Source organism: Nilaparvata lugens, chromosome 2 (assembly GCF_014356525.2).
Source record: "Nilaparvata lugens isolate BPH chromosome 2, ASM1435652v1, whole genome shotgun sequence".
Classification (NCBI taxonomy): domain Eukaryota; kingdom Metazoa; phylum Arthropoda; class Insecta; order Hemiptera; family Delphacidae; genus Nilaparvata; species Nilaparvata lugens.
In genome coordinates, this window is record NC_052505.1 from 42835136 (window position 1) to 42849583 (window position 14448).

Below are 14448 nucleotides of genomic sequence, written 5' to 3' on the forward strand. Positions count from 1 at the left end.
GGTGCTGCATATGATGGACACATGGAAAATCCATTCATCATTCAAAAACATATTATAAAAACCATTTATAAAAATCAAGGTTATACCCAACTTATCTAATTTTCCTGAATTTTGATGTTTTTCCGTGACAACTTTATGTCAGTCTTAATAAAATACTCAGTGAAAAATGAAAATATCTTCATAAAGCTGATCAAAAACACTTATCATTTCATACCGGGCGTAACAGAGAAATTTAAAGTTTATTCTACAAGACTTTCATTCATCAGAAGGCAGCTTATTTACACAAGCAGTAAACTGATCAATGAAATACCTTTTGATTTGAATTTCAAAATCAGTAAAAAGAGCATGAAAGAGTGGATTAAGAGGGAATATTTTTCACCTTAAATATAGTCCAGGCAATGAATGCTCAAAAAAGGGTATGGAGGGAAATGTTTGGAAGACAATTTTTGACCCCGCAGTTCTGTTTAGGGTAATAAGGAGGTAAACATATCAAAAGTCCCCACCCTACCCCTTGTGCTAAGGGGGTGGGGGTGGTTTTTTTAAGGTACCATTTTTTGGTTTCTCGCATAAAACTCAAAAACTCTCTAAACTCTCTAGTTTTTGAGATATCCGCTCTTGAAGGTGTGACATTTTTGAAAACACGTTTGTCACCATTTTTTTCTATTTTTCCTCTTCTAACTTTTTAAAAATCGATGGGAAAAATCCATGTTGATTATGAGCTTATAGAGTATTAAATTCTCTACAATTGAATGTATAATTTCACTTTTTTACAAATTTCCCTACACCTTTTGCAGCAGCTTTATTGTTGAGTGTGAAATCTTCAATTTTGCAACAATAGACCAATTGACAAAGGAATTTGGAGGGAATGTTTTACACAAAATTTTTGAGTTCTACAAGACTTTCTAGTAACTAAACTTCAAGTAATACAGCTTTGTTGAGACTAGTTAGGAGTAGAACATATCAAAAGTCCTCATTCCTAACTCATGTGCTAAGGGGATGAGGGTGGTTTAAAAGTTGCATTTTTCAGTGTTTTGTTTCCACGCTCATATCTTGAGAACAATGTGTTCAACCGACATAACTAACTATTCAAAAAAGAAGCTTGATAAACACTTTTTGTTCAGTGGAATTTTGTGATATTCCCAACAGTTCCCGAGATATATGTAATAACTATGTTTATTTATATTTTTAAAGATATTTCATATTATAAAGATTTTGTAATGTCTCTTAAATATTCTAAATCTGCAATAAATAATTGAAATTCAAATACAAAGTAACAGACTTCGTGTTGAGGTGCGTTAAAATAGGTTAGGTTTCCCAACTATGGTTAACTATGTACTAGGGAATCTTACAAACCTTGAGAGAGAATAAATGGAATCAGGAAACGTGAAGGAAATGTCGCAATGTAGGTATGATGGGATGAAGTCAGGTTACTAAACTTAAAAAAAATATGTAATTTATCCGTCTAATATGAAATATTTAAAAATTTTGCAGTATGTTGAGCTTCTAAATTTATACTTTTGCATCCTGTAAAATAGTAAGTAATGCCATCTAATAATCTTTATGTCTTAGTAAACCCCTATTTCATCTACTAGATCCCAATGTATATTATGCTAAATTTTCAGGAAATCGATCCTAATGTTGGCTTCAACGAACTGCCTGATGAATATTTCGAGGGGGAAAGTGAAGCGATGAGATTGAGTAAAGGAGTGATGCAAGAAATCGTCGGTGCCTTCCCTGGCATTGACGAGTCGATGAGTTATGCTGAAGTTATGAAGTAGGTAGTGTGAACAAACTCGGTTAAATACATTAATTTGATAGATCTGAAAATGGAATACACGAGTAGATCAGCTACTTTGCTCATTTAGGCCAAGCAAGTACAAGAGTTTGATTCTTGATACTCATGCAATTTTTTCTTTATTCAAAATCAAGATCAAAGTCGATTTTTTCTGGTAGTTTCATCCATCATGATTTTTGTCGTAAATATGTGAACCGTGGATTAAAATTATATGAAAATCTGGCATCGTTAATTTCAATTGTTCATATAATTTATTGCCAATTGCTGTACCTGTGTATTAATTGCCTACTGTTTGAAGCACTTGTTCAAACCAAGTGCTCGCTATCGAATATATAATGTGAATGCTGTAGAATTCAGCCTACCTAACAGCTTCAATCTTTCAATCTATCTTGAAGCTTTGCCGATTCAATACAAATATTCAAACATCAATACAAAAACATTGTATTCCTCAAATGTGATCTTCAACAAATCATTAATGAGTTGTTAAATCTGTACAATTGCGTGCAGACATTGTGAAGGAATAGGGGATCCACAATAATGAAAAAAATGGGCTGTTGATTTGGTTTCAATTTAAATAATTTTTTATGTATTTTTCATGTTTTCAAAGTTGGATCCAATAAAAAATCTTCTATTACATGAATTATCAAAATTATTCTTTGTTATGAACGAGAACTGTTTGATATTCTGTAAAACTTTGTATACTTTCCAACATTGAATAGATATCATTCAAGTTATCTAAGTTGTTGTACTCCAGTTATTGAACAAGTAGAAAGTAAAGAGAATCTTATTTCTCAGAGCTCCCTTCATATTATGTAAGTTTTGATGTTGTAGGGTGCTCCTGTAAAACATCTCAATTTGATTCAATTAGCCTATGTAATATAATATATATGACCATTTTTGTGCAGATTGGTGAAGGGCATGAACTTCTCTGTGGTGGTGTTTGACACAGCGCCTACCGGCCACACTCTCCGTCTTCTGTCCTTTCCTCAGGTTGTTGAACGAGGACTTGGAAAACTTCTCAGGTTCAAAATGAAAATTAGTCCGTTCATAACACAGGTAAAAGCTAAAATTCCGAAAAATCGGCTTAAGTTAGTTGGGTATACATTATGTTACTTTAGTATTATGAAAACATTTAACATTCTTCATTTGGCGGAGTGAGAACTTTTTGGTCCTCTCTACCACTCAAGGTCATATGTTGAAAATCTTGTTTGTAAAACTCAATCAATTCTCTCTTATAATAATAGCTGGTAAATAAGAAAATGGGAAGGCCCATCACTTTAAAAAGTGATTTTAATATTTTTCATTAGATTAACATTTTTCAATTTGGTTACATCTGTATATACAGTAGTATAGTATACAGGGTTGATGAAAATTATGGAAACAGTTAAATATCTCTCTCTTACAAGGGGAACTTGACGATTCTGTCCCTTCAAAATTTTAGAACCGCTATTCTAAAACAACTTCATTTTTTCAATGGGAAGGTATTATATGATACATGACTTCGGTACAGAATGTCAAGAAGAAACGAATGCCGGAAACGCACATCAATATATGAAACCGTTTTAAAGTTATTCATATTGAAAAATACTAATAAATTAAACAAAAATGAAATAGATGGATACATAGAAAATCGAAACTATCAAATTATACAAGAATGAAATAGATGAATGCTTAGAAAATATAAAAAAATCTCAACTATCAAATTTCACTTTTTTAAGGGTCGGTTTCCGAGATCGAGATTTTGATAAGTACTGGACTTTGAACAGCTGGAGTCAGAAAATTAGCTTTCTTGAACGAGGCGTAGTCGTAGTCCACGTTTAAATTAAATTTCGAAAAACTGGAAAATTGGACACAATATAAAATAAAGAGAAAATAGTGTAAAGTTTCAGCTATTATGAATTATCTAGGAATGTTTCATTTCGTCAAGGAAGAACGTTTCCAATTATAGAAATGAGAAAATAAAGATTATCATAAAAACTATGACTACGCCCCGTTTCGAAAAGCCAATTTTCTGACTCCAGCTGTTCAAAGTTCAGAAATTAGCTAAATCCCGAGCTCGGAAACCGGCCCTTAGTGTGAGTTAATATACTAACAGTAACATTTACCCACATGTAACACTGTACAGAAATGTTTTAAATGTCAGATTTTTTATGTTCTCATTATATATAGCATATGGCATTTTCTTATTCGTAAGTCCTTGTAGTTTCGCACTGTTTACTAGTGCACGTCCAAATTCAAAATGTATTGGATCGCCTGAGGGCTTGCCACAGTAAAGTCATTACTGTCACCCAGCTAGGCACGTCTGTCACATTCATAGACAATGTGTTTCATTGTCTGCAATGGAGCTCCACAATCGCATCCTGGAGAGTCTATAAAGCCTCATTTGAAAAGAGATGCTTTGCATCTACCGTGCAATGTTCTGATTCGGTTTAATGCGACCCATGCGTGTCGAGGAAGGTCAAATCCTGGTGGCCTGGTGCACTGTCTGAGAGCATCTGCAATTATAGGGAGTGCCTCCTCTCTCCATCAGACAAAAATTCTCACTCTTGAGGCGCTCTGCCTTGATAAACTGTGAATGGATCTATTGCCTATGAATGAGAAATCCAGTTTTCAGAGCAAATTAACTTATAATCTTCAGATAAAATTTCACAAAATACAGAAAGAGAAAATATCTTAAGGCTAATTATTTCAAGTAACTACGAACTAAAATACTTATCTAGTTTACAGTTGAAACACAGTGGCTATTGGCTTGGATACAGAAAAAACAAATTATCCACAAAAAAGAACACTATAAACTGTTTAAAACTCAATTTAAAACATTAATAAATTCACGTAAACAGACAATAATTCAGAGCACAAAATTACACACACAACAGCCAGCCATGTTTTCAGAAGAAGAAAGAACAGGAAAAGCTACAAGCCAGAACAGAGAGACCTCAAAAATTCATTGTCCACACTACAGACACGTCACCACAAAATTATAATTTACAAGTTTAGAATTCACATTCTACATCTGTTCTCAATAAAACTTTATTTTGAAAATGTTATTTTAAATTTTTATACATATATTCTATTTAAATAAACGATTTATTTAGTAATTTGTTAACCCTACCTCGGTGACATTATGGAACAATGCAACAAACATTTACGATAATAAATTTTCCGTCAAAAAATTTGTCCGTCTATTGATAACTCTGACATTTATTATAAAGTTCCATAGATCTCGAATTGAAGATTCGATTCCAATGTGAGAAGAAAAATGTAATATTACAAATACCCCCCTCCTGACATCAAAAAATTTTACTGTTTGAAAATTCAAAGAAAAAATTTACATTGACCCTAATGAAAATTGTTGAAATTTAAATTTGAGAACAGTAACAATTTTTTCTAGAAAAAACAATACATGTCATCCAAAAATATTGAAAATTATTATAAAAATTCATCAATAGCGTTTGTTATATGTTTCCAAACAATATTTCAAAATATAGAATATCAATATTACTTTTGATTTAGCTTTATAATTTAAAGAAAAATATCTCAACAGAAAGTTTAATATGTAAAGAATAGTTTTTTGAAATTGCACATAAATTTAATAGATAGAAAATTTAATTTTTATTGCATAAAAAAAATTTAGTATGTTGAATGAAAAATTTATTATTATTATTATTATTATTTTTTTTTTTTTTTAATGAATTGATGAATTGTTACATTTAATTTTCACATAAAAATTTCAATAAATCAAAAAATGTTCATTTCTTTCACTATTGACGCGGTTGATTTTATTGATGCACATTTTGGAAAACAGTCCGTTAAGGCACTCAGTATGATTTTCAGTTAAGTGTGACTCCAGTGTGATGACGTTAGTGTTGGGCTGATCTGGATGCAGGTAGTGTTGGGCTGATACTTGTAGTCGACTGATGCATATCAAACTCGATACAGGTGACATCTCAGTTAGCATTGCTTCATGTTTGTAGTAGACGGCTGCATTCCAAACTCGATACAGGTGACATCTCAGTTAGCATTGCTTCATGTTTGTAGTAGACAGCTGCATTCCAAATTCAATACAGAGTCACATAAATTTTGTATCATATTTGTAATTATACAATGTACATTTCAGGCTTGAAATGACAATGTAATTCGTTTTTTGGAAAAGAGATAGACGCTGCATACAGGATTAATTTAGGTGAGGATTAATTTAGGTAAGGTTTGGTTTTTTGATATTTTCAGCTTTCAAGGTTTAGAGTTCTGCATACAGGAATAATTTAGGAGAGGATTTTTTGAATCAATTCTTTCATGATACTGTGACTGTTCTTCTGAATTCAAAGTTGTGAATGTGAACATGGATGGCAATTACCTCCAGGTAATGCAGTAGTGTTGAAGTTTGAGATACAGAGTCAGCAATAAGCATTGGCATTGCTATTTGCGTATGCTTTGGTGTCGGCTTTGGCATCGGCGTTGATATTGGCATTGGCGCAGGCATTGGCATTTGCGCAGGCATTGGCATTAGCACAGGCATCGGCGTTGATTTTGGTGTTGGCATCAGCATTGGCGCAGGCATTGGCGTAGCTATTGGCATTGGTGCAGCATTGGCGCAGATTTTGGCATTGGCACAGGCATTGACGTAGCTATTGGCATTGGCGTAGCTATTGACATCAGCACAGGCATCGGCGTTGATTTTGGTGTTGGCATCAGCATTGGCGCAGGCATTGGCGTAGCTATTGGCTTCGGCGCAGGCATCGGCTTAGATATTGGCGTTGACATCAGCACAGGCATCGGCGTAGATTTTGGCGTAGTTATGTCACACTAGTTTGAAAATCACCCAAATGTTCTTAACACTCTTCATGGCGTTCACTTGTTACTGATTTCGAGATTCACATGATAACTATTTCAATGTTAATGTCTGTGCTGTACCTGTTATCTTAAAATGCTTATAAACTAAGAAGAAAAACTTTGATTAGGCTATCAATACAATCTAATACACATTAAAATTATTTTAAGTATCTATGAAATTGAAATTTGTTAACATCTTATTATACAGTCAGCAATACATAAATTGTGAAATATGGACATATCAATGATAAATTTAAAAAAAATTCATTTTCATCTATTCACTGTTCAAATATCAAAATTTTAATCCATTCTTCAAAATAGAAATATAATTTCATAACACCCTGTATCATTATCAAAATTGTAAAAAAAACATCAGATTATCACAACAAAAAAAATAATTTCAATATATATTTCAATAATTTCAGACAATTGGTCTTCTATTCACAATCATTTCATAATATATCTGCATTTCATTATCATTTAATATAACATTTCATTTATAGCAAGTTCATTTCACATTTATGATTTATCATTCAGGGTTTCAAAATTATTTAGTTTTAATTTTGTTCAAAAATGTATAAAAAGCAAATTATTTAATATTGTTAATCATCGTTTGTTGGATACTATAGTTTATTTCGACTCTTCAATGTTCTAAACACAAACTACATTTCATGACAAAACTTTACTATCAATCATTAAACAAGAAACCATTCAAAACATCAATAATATTTTGCTTCAAAGGCAAACAATATTCATAAGTAATCATCATTTTGCATCTATGGCAATCAACATTATTAATCATTATTTTGCATCTATGGCAATCAACATTATTAATTAACACAAAAAATATTATCTCATTACTGCCTCTCTAAGTCATAACCTCTGTTATTCCTTCTTTAGGCAATAATGGGTTTCCATCTCAAAAAAAAACAATCACATACCAGCAAAATTCTAATCAACAAACCCCACTAAAAATTCTACATACACTCCAGCATCCATTTCAAACGATAATCAATCATATCAAAATTTATAGAACAAACAGTTTTAAAATTTGAAAAAAATATCAATTACAAAACACTTTAGAAAAATTTTAGCCTTTAACTCATTTCAATTGATAATATAACACAACGTTTTAAATTAAACCAATTATTTTTTAAAATAATTTAAAATTTAAAGACTGTATAATAAGTATAAACATTTCAAGATTATGATACAAAGATTATCAAGATGAAATACTGGGTAAATAAGTTCCCTAAAAAATACAAACAAGAGAAAAAGAAAACTGGGTAAATAAATTCCCTAAAACAACACACAAAATTGATACACTTCACATAAGTGATACATGATGAAAAAATATGTCACAAGCAAACAATTATTTACTCTACAATGGATAGATTTTGGAAAAGTTAAGTTTTATCAACAAATTAAAGATTAGGAAAATAAGCTACTATTTCAACTTCTAATATTATTTCAGAAAAAATACAAATTTAAATGACTATGGACAAGATTGGTTAAGATATGTATCATAGAAGAAATTTACTGAATATTACACAAAGACAGGAAAGAATTGAAATTTGAAAAGATCAAGGGCCAAGAAAAATAGGCTATAGGAAAGAAAAAAGATACAATTATGGACTCTTACCATACGTAGTATTTACGGTCATTGCTATTCTGAATCCCGGCATGACACAGGATTCCTAATCATTGTGTGTTGGGGAATACCCTTTCATCATGTGATTCATTGTCATCATCTTGTAAGTAAGCAACTTGAAACAACCTTTGAATACTAACACATCAATGGAAACTTTGCGTTTTGTTTTCTTCAATAGCATGATTTTATTCATGGGTTCATTTGTTTCAACAAAGCAATTTTGCTCACAAAAGTCAATCATGCTCACTTGAGAATGCATTGCATACACCTTTTCAATTCTCAGTTGAAAGTTGAACTCATCAACTTGACTCAAAGCAACATTCATTTTGTTCACATTGTTCCTAACCTCCACAGAAACCTTTATCATGTAATCATTCATTTTATTTACTGTTTTCCTAACTTTCGATGTAGTAATCTGATCCATAGAAACATTCGATTTGTTTACTGTTTTCCTAACCTTCAATGTAGCAATAGTACTTTCTTGATAGTTGACTTTCAATGAAGACAACTCCCTACCTACTTCTTTACTCAATTCTACACTTTCACTATGGTTGACCCTTTCAACAACAGTAACTAGGCCTACATTGTCAGAAACTTGAATGAGTTGATCTTGTAACTTAACACTACTATCATCCTGCTTCAATTTGTTTTCATCTTCATGATTATCTTTCACTGTTTCATTTGCATTTTTCAATAGAAGGTTTATACTAACCTGCTCTAGTCTTATGCTAGCAAATTCTTGCTTCATCTCATCAAACCTAGCATTAAACATAGCATTTTGATTTTCAAACATTTGGTCTAACTTAGCATCTTGCTTATCAAACAGTTGTGTTAAGGCAGCTATTAATTCATCATCAATTTTAATATTTTTCATATTGTATGCCATTTTGCTAGTCTGCACAGATAATATATTCATTAGGACTTGATCTCTCTTGAACCGATTTCCCACTCAGCAGTATACCATTCATAACCTATCAAGATATCTATCCTACTAATAATTTTTATAACCAGGGATTTCATAGTGTACCATTTGGGACATATTTATTTTGTAATTCGGTCCCACAACAGGGCGTACCATTTGCCGTGCTACCAATTTTTCCTTAAACGGTTGGAATAGCATTTAACACCTATCAAACCAAGGACAGCTGTCGGCTCCAATAAAATAGATTCTTGATAAACTGTGAATGGATCTATTGCCTATGAATGAGAAATCCAGTTTTCAGAGCAAATTAACTTATAATCTTCAGATAAAATTTCACAAAATACAGAAAGAGAAAATATCTTAAGGCTAATTATTTCAAGTAACTACGAACTAAAATACTTATCTAGTTTACAGTTGAAACACAGTGGCTATTGGCTTGGATACAGAAAAAACAAATTATCCACAAAAAAGAACACTATAAACTGTTTAAAACTCAATTTAAAACATTAATAAATTCACGTAAACAGACAATAATTCAGAGCACAAAATTACACACACAACAGCCAGCCATGTTTTCAGAAGAAGAAAAAACAGGAAAAGCTACAAGCCAGAACAGAGAGACCTCAAAAATTCATTGTCCACGCTACAGACACGTCACCACAAAATTATAATTTACAAGTTTAGAATTCACATTCTACATCTGTTCTCAATAAAACTTTATTTTAAAATGTTATTTTAAATTTTTATATATATCTCGATTTAAATAAACGATTTATTTAGTAATTTGTTAACCCTGCCTCGGTGACACCATGGAACAATGCAACAAACATTTACGATAATAAATTCTCCGTCAAAAAGTTTATCCGTCTATTGATAACTCTGACATTTATTATAAAGTTCCATAGATCTCGAATTGAAGATTCGATTCCAATGTGAGAAGAAAAATGTAATATTACAACATCCAACAACTTAGTATCATGTACTCATTTATACCATTTTTGTATGATTTGTAACCTATTAATGCTGATAACTTTGAAACTGTATGAGAGATATCAATGTACATTTTTCTCCATTTATTATTTTTTTTAGTTCTGTATCGAGATCATGTATAATATGACCACCTTCCCATTTTAGAAAGTGAAGTTGATCAAATTCCCGGTTCCAAGATGGACCAAAGTTTTAAAGCGACAGAAAAGTAGTTTTTTTATTCGAATTGGATCCCCAATCAGACCTATCGTCAAATTTCCAAAAGAAATATTCAGCTGTTTACATAATTTTCACCAACTCTTTATAGTATAATTATTATAGAGCATTCAATCAAAGTTTTCGCTTATTGGTTGATAAGATTGCATAATGCAAAGTAGGTAATGAATTCCCTATTGACATTTTATAACCTTTTCAAAACTTGAATGAATCTGATGTTTCTCCAGCAATGTGATATAGGTTGACATTTCTATCGTAAGCGAGCTCACATTTTTATTGTCATTGTCAAAAATGGCGGCTTTTGATAGTTTTCATTGCAGAAATCAGTTTGAATGATATAAGTGTTGAGTCTCATACATATGAGTATAATATAAAAGCCAGTTCAGCTACTTTGAATTTATTGTTATTCCATTTATTTTTTCTGTGCATTCTTATTTCAATGCTTTAAATAATATGTACGATGTGTATTGATAAATTTCTATTTATTCCTTTACTTGATGAACAAAATAATCGCAATATTGCATGATATAAATAAGCATGTGATTTCGGTAAAATTCTCCAACAAACTTCCAAGCGAAACTAAAGTTTTTAATTCCAATTTCAATTCAAGAAGAATATCTTAGAGTATTTGACAAATAGAGCTTATTACTCGGTTCGCGAGTTTTTAGATGAATGACTGATGATTTTGATTTTTTTACCGCTTTCCTCCCTCGGATCCAACTCTAACCTATCTAGACACAAGGCTTGATTGGATTCAAATCAAAAACTTGTAGCCTTTTAATAGTTACTAAACTTCTCTAGTGTCTTATTATGTATTTTATAAATTTGCGATTTATATAATTGAATATATGTAGAATTGTGACAATGCAGAAATTCTTTACATGTTGTAAATAATATTGTAAACGAATGAAATTGCAAAGAAATAATTTGAATTTATTCAGCTGCACATTTATTAGTGGAATATGTAGTAATTTTATCATTCCAGAACATTTTTGCAAATTTTCTCGTAACAGGTTTTCACTTCCACTTTTGACTTCTGAAATTCCGGACTCAATGAATAAAAAACTAATTTATCTTGTTCTCCGTCAATTTCAGTTTTTCCAGTGTATAATTTATCTCGTTTTTACAGATTGGCGCAATGCTTGGGATGAGGGATTTTAATGCTGATTCACTCTCTCAAAAAATGGAAGAAATGCTTACTGTCATCAGACAAGTGAATGAGCAGTTCCGAAACCCGGTAATTATGATTCATATAAAATAACATGATCACTCAAATGTGGGAATTTAGAACCTTCTCAGAAACGTATTCTCGGCCTCTTTCTGTCATGTTCACATATTTACAATCTTTATTCACAATTATCTGTTTAAACGTAGATTAAAAAAATTTCAAATTGCTATGGCCGAACAAGATGTCGAGAGCTTGTACAACATTATTGTGTAGTTGCCTATCTATGGTGTTTTCCCTTTGTTTGAATTTCTCATATAGTGTGATTGACTTCTATTCCATGGCTATTGTACTGTCGCTGTAACTTGAGATCATTTTTCAAGTACTTCCTTCATAATGTTCTTAATGTTTAATTCATATATTATTGTCAGTTAGAATTTAAGAGAGGAAAATTTCTGATGTTCAAACATTCAAAATTCGTTCTTGTTTCTGTATAAATATTGCTATAATTTTTTTCAGTCAGTATCATGTATAATTCATAATATTATTTATATGTTATGTATTCGGTACTCCCATATGCGGTCATGATCGAAAGAGCTTGCATAATTATGTGTAATGTTACTTTTTGTAATATTTTTTTATAAATAAAAAAATAAGACGACTACTTTTGTCTATTACAAATTTGTACTCTTTTCACACTCTTCAATCAATCATTTTAAAATAATTTTCAATAATCATAATAAATAATATTAGTCTTTTTGAATAATTATTATGGTTTATTTCAAGCTGAACATGGAAATTCATCGACTTTCTCTTCAATTCAAGTTGAAAAGTAGATAAAATTTATAAGGAATATCTAAAAAAACAATTCTGAGGGTGATGCTCACATGAGCTCTAGGCTTATGTGTGGGTAATGAGATTTATTTATTTATTTATCACATTGTGTACAAGTACTTAACATGAGGAAAGGCACAACAGGCTCATGCCCAAAACTGTCCAATTTCCAATTTATACTATAATGTCCAAATCAAAATGTTGGTTATGTCACTTTCACTTTTCAAAATACAATTTACGCTCTTCAATACTCAGATAAACGAGCAAATTTTGAATCAAAATCATATTTAGTCTAAAATATCAAAAAAATCTAGAACAGTAACTTATTAATTATTTTAAAATTCTAAATTTTGAATGAAACTAGAAATTTTTGAACTAAAAACTTCACACTACAGAAAACGACAGCTGAATGAGGTGGGTTATAATGAGAGATGAATGGGCCTACAGCTTTAGTTGGGTTCTGAACCACCTAATTATAAACGTGATCAAATATATGATTTGAATAAATTATCAATGACATATAGTTTAAATGCTTATACAGTTGTTAGCATGTTGATTGTAATGTTTTGTTAATAATGCATGTAATTTGAATTGTTGCAGGAGCAAACGACATTTGTGTGCGTGTGTATAGCTGAGTTCCTGTCTTTATACGAAACTGAGCGACTGGTGCAGGAGCTGACCAAGTGCGGCATCGACACGCACAACATCATCGTCAACCAGCTGCTCTTCCCCCCCGATGGCCAGGCCCCCTGTCGCATGTGCTCTGCAAGGTGCAAGGTGCAGGCCAAGTACTTGGATCAGGTAACACTTGCATCATTCAAATTGACTATTGATTCATGCATTTTTCCCGCGTCTATTTAATGGAAAATTTACGCCTACAATCTCATTAATTTAATGAATAACTATTTTTCAAAATAACTCCATCTCAAACAGTACGTTCCAGATTTACAGTAGAAAGCTATAGTAAGAAATGAGTGTGTTCAAGGATTTTAAAATAGTTTCATTCTACATAATGTTCAATTTTATCTAATATTTCTCTAGTCGGACGAATAAACTGGCAGCCTTGAACAAGTCTGTGATGAATACTGTACTCGTTTATTATGGATTTTTGAATGCTCCTATTGGTAAATAAAATATGGCTACAGTGATTCCGCGAATCATCTGCAAAGTGAAACGTCATCTGCATTAACTTACAGATATTCTAGCATGCTTATTATAGTAATTCTGAAATCTGATTTAAAAGCTTGGGACACTTATAGAGAACTATTTTTAAATGTTGAGCAACTAGAGAAACAAATACTAGTACTATAGCTACGTTTTTACTTGTGCGATTTTCAATTCAACTTTCATTAAAATTTTTGTTTTGTCTTGCATCAGTGCATACGTTTACTAGCATGCTCAAGACGCAAGCTTTATTGCTGTTAACATTCTAGGGACTTGTTTTATGCTTTACGTAGTGGTTCAATATTTGTTTTCTACAGTTTATAATAATTACAAGTTTTATTGTTTGTTAAAATTAACAGTAGCGATGTTGTTTAAAAAAACAACTATTAGACCTATTTAAAAACAAATGAAAAATTCAAATATTTTATCAAAAACAACTGTAAACACAAGTCTATGGAGCACGGTTTGAAGCACTTATCCAAAGTTTAAAACTCTTTGCTTTACAACATGCGATTCAGAAAAATCACATTTATTCAGAGTTGTGTTTCTTTTCTGGTTCAAAATTTTGCAAAATTATTTTAAAAAATCCAACTAGTAGAGATTTGAGTGAAGTATTTTGGTTTTTTATCAGTTTTCAAAAATCAAAATTTAAAATTTCCAGCTTAGTCGTTAGATTTGGATAGTCCAGTCAATATAGACATGAAAAGGGCATGTGCTTGCAATTATATTGTAGTTTTGATTTTTAATATATTGCTTGAATACATAAGAGAAGTCCAGAATAAATTTTTCATGCAAAATGTCCTTGTGTTAGATAGAGAGTGGCCCCAAAACCTAGTATTCTCGGTTAATTTTCCAGTTTCTAGTTTTTTCCGTCAAATCCAGTC

The 14448-nt window shown here is 31.4% G+C and overlaps 1 protein-coding gene across 1 annotated transcript in view; it reads left to right on the forward strand.

Annotated features, from left to right (window-relative positions):
* The window catches only part of LOC111055244 (ATPase ASNA1 homolog), a 34978-nt gene that overhangs the window by 17567 nt on the left and 2963 nt on the right, over window positions 1–14448 (forward strand). Inside the window, exons 3-6 of the mRNA XM_022342413.2 lie at window positions 1623–1774; window positions 2701–2851; window positions 11531–11638; window positions 13001–13201. Coding sequence (XP_022198105.2) covers window positions 1623–1774; window positions 2701–2851; window positions 11531–11638; window positions 13001–13201 — 612 coding nt within the window. The remainder of the gene's footprint in view (window positions 1–1622; window positions 1775–2700; window positions 2852–11530; window positions 11639–13000; window positions 13202–14448) is intronic.